The 4,868-nt window shown below is 37.9% G+C and overlaps 2 protein-coding genes across 4 annotated transcripts in view; both read right to left on the bottom strand.

Annotated features, from left to right (window-relative positions):
- Nucleotides 1–392, bottom strand: part of LOC104737357 (callose synthase 11-like) — a 13,636-nt gene extending 13,244 nt beyond the window's left edge. For 2 of the 3 annotated variants that reach the window (XM_010457522.1, XM_010457518.1), the window contains exon 1: nt 316–383. Coding sequence is in view for 1 of the 3 variants with exons in the window: in XM_019234994.1 (XP_019090539.1) it covers nt 35–286 (252 nt within the window). In the remaining 2 variants the exon portion in view is untranslated. Of the gene's footprint in view, nt 1–34 lie in introns of all 3 variants that reach the window. The other variant, XM_019234994.1, reaches the window with a different exon arrangement.
- LOC104737356 (L-type lectin-domain containing receptor kinase VII.1) lies at nt 1,762–4,162 on the bottom strand. Its single transcript, XM_010457517.2, has one exon. It carries the CDS (start codon nt 3,956–3,958, stop codon nt 1,898–1,900), a length of 2,061 nt encoding a protein of 686 aa, XP_010455819.1. The 5' UTR covers nt 3,959–4,162; the 3' UTR covers nt 1,762–1,897.

Raw genomic sequence — 4,868 nt, 5'->3', positions numbered from 1 at the left:
AGTTAGCCAAGTGGAGGACGAGATTCTCTCGCTGGTTCCGGACGTTGTCGATTTGAAAACCAAATAGAAGACCAAGCCAGTCCATCAAGTCCATGCGAGTTGTGAAATCAACAAACGGAGGTTTCGGAAGGTCTCCGACTATTCTAAGCGCCGCCGCCGCCGCTCTAACCTCCGGGTAACGCAGCGACGGATGCTCCGTTAAGAAATCATGAATCGGAATGATATTATACACCTCAAGCGACGGTGACGCCGCGGTGGTGGCTACCGATGGCCGCTGCCTTCTCATCGCCGGCTAACGGTTTCTTTACTTAGAATCTTTTTTCAAAATTACTTCATCTTTTTGTTTCTTTCTTTTTTTTCGTTTCTTTAAAGTTTTCAAAGACAGTGACGAAACGAAACTGTGTTGTTAATGGAGAGATAATAATAATGATATTACCAAAAATAATAAAGAGATAACGATATGTGTCTCGCCGTACTAATAATACATGCTCCTTAAGGTATTGACCGTTCGATTGACTGATGGCTCTGATCTAACGGTGGATATTAGGTGAACGGAGCGTCCACGAAATAGAGACGTGTAGGGTTATACGACACGTGCGATAAACGCGCGTGTCAGAAACTCGGGAGAATCTCTGAAATCGAGTGAGAAAACAAGACAAAAGAGCATTTATATCCGTTATATTATGACTCGTGGACTCTGGAAACGGCAACGTTTTTAATGAAGGTTAGAGTTACTAGTATTAAATTGGAGAATCCGACACCGTATTGACTAGGATTTAAGATATAAACTGAGAAAGGCAATTTATATTGTGAGATTATTATTAAACTAGTGATGGTGCTGCTGATGAGTGAAAGTGATGGCACTTTTGCGTTGTTTGAATCCTAATCTTTTTTAGATAATCATAACTTAATAAGGATTAGAACGTAATGAACAAAAAACTCTTTTGCTAAACTTACGCGGCAGTGTCATTCAGAATATGACAGTCGAAACAAATAAAGGAATCACGTTCTTAAGTTAGATTTTGACACTCCAGAAAAAAATAGAGAACTTTATTGAACCCGGCAACATCGAATCTTTGTGTCGTTTAGTTTGTCTTTTTATCTGAAATAACCTTTAAAACATTATAAGATTCAAGACCATAACTTTATGCTTTTTCCAAAAATTAAAATGCTTTTTTTTTTCTTTACCTATCTGGCATCCATATGCATTATACTGTATGTGATTACATTGGGAGCATGGGTCTCGTGACAATTAGGATTTTTCTATAAAATGTTTTGTACTAATATGCAAATTAGATCATGTCAAATGTTTTTTTTAGTATATAAAAACCATGTCAGAATATAAGCCTATATTTACTTCTTTTTTTGTCTCTTACAACCTTATATTTCTATTTATGAATCACTTATTTCTAAGTTCTAACAGCAAAAACCCTAGCTTTTTTTTTTTTTGCTTAAATGTCTTTCGATCATGTATAAAATTTTGAGTAATAATTGTGACGGATTCATGAAGCTTAAATTAGTCATTTTCATGTATATCACCTTAGATTGAATCCGATAATAATATTAGCTTTGATTCGAATTTTTGAATCCGATAGCATAGCACCAAACAGAGGTATACAATTTCAGTAAAAATGTTTTACAGTGACCACACCCTAAATAAAAAAATTCCCTCTTAAATATTTTTCAACTTTTGATTCGAAAATTATTTATTTACATATTGAATATATAAAATAATTGAAAACTAATTTCACCCAAAAAAAAAAACCCTGAAAACAGATGTATATTGATTAATGACGTGAGTTTACAAAACCTTATATGTACTCAACAACAAACAAAGTAAAGCCAGAAAACATAACTACATTTTTTAAGGTTCCTTAAGCCATTATTCATTCATACATCACCTCCCGTCTAAAATTGAGCTGTTCCAAGAAGAAATAGAAACAGACAAGGACTGAAGTCTGATCTGCTCCATCGTCGGATGGGACGAGCTTCCATACCAAAACTCTCGTGAGCTCCCACGAGATCCCATCTTCCTCAGCATCCATGACTCAACATCTTCACTACTTTCCGCTTCAAAGATCTCAGCTTTGTCACCTTCAAACACTTGAACCACTTGTCTCATCGACGGTCTCTTAGCCGGATCAGGATGTGCACAAAGCAATCCAAGCTGCAAAACTCTCTCTGCTTCATCAATGGCATGATTCATTGCTTGTGTCATCATCATCCGTGGATCAAGCCCATTTAAAATCTCACCTTTTTCCATTAATCCCCAAACCCAATCCATTAACGGTTTCTTCCCTTCTTCAATAGGTCTTCTCCCACACATTACTTCAAGAACAAGTATCCCATAAGCAAAAACATCTGTTTGTGTTGATGCACGCCCTGTCTTAACCACTTCAGGAGACAAATAGCCAGCCGTACCAACCACCCTAGTGGTCCTAACCGCTTGCTCGTGTCCATGAACCCGAGCTAACCCGAAATCACTAAGCCTAGGTATCATATCTCTGTCAAGCAACACGTTGCTAGCTTTAATGTCTCTATGTAAAACCTTAGACTCCCATCCTTCATGCAAATACAATATCCCTGAAGCCACACCTTTCAAAATCCGGATCCTCTCTTCGCAGCTAAGTATAGTTTTCTTCTCATCGTTTTCAAAGATCCATCGGTCTAAACTTCCATTCTCCATGTAATCATACACCAACATGAAGCTACCTTTCTCTTTCTTGCACCAACCTCTTAAAGAAACTAAATTACGATGCTTTAACCTCCCAAGACTCGAGATCTCAGCTACAAACTCTCTCATCCCATCGCTACTCTCCTGCGAAATCCGCTTAACCGCAACTTCCACAACACCTCCTTGTAACAAACCTTTATACACTTTCCCATTCCCACCAATCCCAATCACATTCTTCTCATCAAAACCCTTAGTCCCGGACTCAATCTCCTCATACGGAATCCGATGAGGCCAATACTCCATTTCCCAATCCTCCATCAACGCTCTCTTCCTCGCCTTCTCTAATCTCTTTCTCACCACAGCAAACAACACCAAACCAAACAAAGAAACGATCAAGAAACAGAACAACGCCAATACAGAAACAAACCATTTCGATTTAACAATGGATTCCTTTGGTAGAACAAACGAAGGCAAACCAGTAGTGATCAAACTATCACTCAATGAGAAATTAGAGTTACTAAAACTCCAAGCTAAGATCTTATGACTCTGAACCAATCTCCCTGTAGCTGCAGTGAATCCAACAAACATCTCATCTTCCACAACGCCAGAAAGGTTCAAAGGCGTACTGAGCAAAGGAGCCTTAGGTCGAATCTTACCAGCGACTTGCATAGTAACGTTAACCACAAAGTCTCTGTAATCAATCCAAACTTGATAGTTTCTTCCATCGTTAAGCTTCAACGGCTTAAACACTCCATCGTCAGACCAATACCCAGATGTGTTAGCATACATCGAATGAAGCGAATTCACATCGATGCCGACATGATTAGCATCGATGTCGCTGAATTCTTGATTAGCGAAAACGTCAAACTCAACTCCAAAGATGTGATTACTAGGGTTACCATTGTTAGTCAAATTGAACAGACCCAAGTGTTGAGCAGAGCTAGACCCGTTGATTCCAGTGGTGGGTGCGAAGAGGAAAACGATTCCGTGACCAGGAAGCGTGTTTTTGTAAGGAGCCATGGCGAAGATGAAGGAAGTGGAGAAAGGAAAAACAGAGGAAGTAACTGGATCTTTTGTCCGGATGATTTTGCTGTACAGAGCACGACCGGTCTCAAACGATGTTTGGTTGGTCAAAGTTAGGATTTTGGATTCGATTGTGGCGATCCCGAAGAGGGAGATAACAGATGAAGAGTCATTGAAGCCGTTGAAGACGAAATCAACGGCTGAAACAGAGTTTAGAAGGATGAGTTCCAAAAGGGTAAGAAGAAAGAGAAGAGCTTTCATGGCAGATGGCGGAGGAAGAAGACGAAGAGGAAGAAGGTAAGCGTGAGGTTTGTTGTCATAATTGGGAATTGATTAAAGAGGTAATGAAGACAGTTGTTGAAAAGGAAAGTTGAAAGCTTTCGAGGCCAAAGGTTTGATCGTTTTTTATTCCTTGTTTTACTGTTTTTTTCGTCAAAGGTTGTGACTTTTTGGGATTTGGTACTTTGGACTTTTTGTACATTTGGTCTCGTCACGTATACGTATTAATGAAGCGTGTACAATAGTGTTAGGATATGTTTAAAATTCATTTGGTAACAATTTAAAATTGTCAAATTTTTTTTTTTTTTTTTTTGGTAAAATTGTCAATCCTCAAAAAAAAAAAAATTGTCAATTTTGGTGTCAGACTATCAATATTTAGTAATTAATTTGATAACATACTTATGTAATTGTAAGTTATGGCAGAAGAAGAAGTTACATTTGAGGATTGATAAAGGCATGAAGCTTTGAGCAATAATGACAGCTGTGAATTGGGAAAGTTGAAAGCTTTCGTGAGAAAGGAAAGGTTTCATTGTCTTTATTGATCTTCATTTATTGTTTTCTTTGTCCGTCAAAGTTTATGACTTTTTGGATTTGGGTTTGTGTAATTTGTACTCTTGGTCTCATTGTTGTTATCTGGAGTACTTATTGTATTTAGTGCCGTAGTGCAGTTTAGTATAGAGGAAAGATTTGAAAGTTTCCTCATTAAGAAAAAATATCGATTGTATGCGACTTTTTTGGAATAAATTGTTGATGTTAGCCAACACGTGACATATGAATACCATTTCATCAAAACTATATATTTACAGAACTCTACACAACGTGTTAGTGTTAACCAGATCTTTATCTGCCTAGACAGAAGCTTTAACGACGTAAATGCATGACAAGTTTTGGA

The sequence above is a fragment of the Camelina sativa genome, chromosome 13, assembly GCF_000633955.1.
Source record: "Camelina sativa cultivar DH55 chromosome 13, Cs, whole genome shotgun sequence".
Taxonomy (NCBI): Eukaryota; Viridiplantae; Streptophyta; class Magnoliopsida; order Brassicales; family Brassicaceae; genus Camelina; species Camelina sativa.
This window is presented reverse-complemented; position numbering and strand designations above follow the sequence as displayed.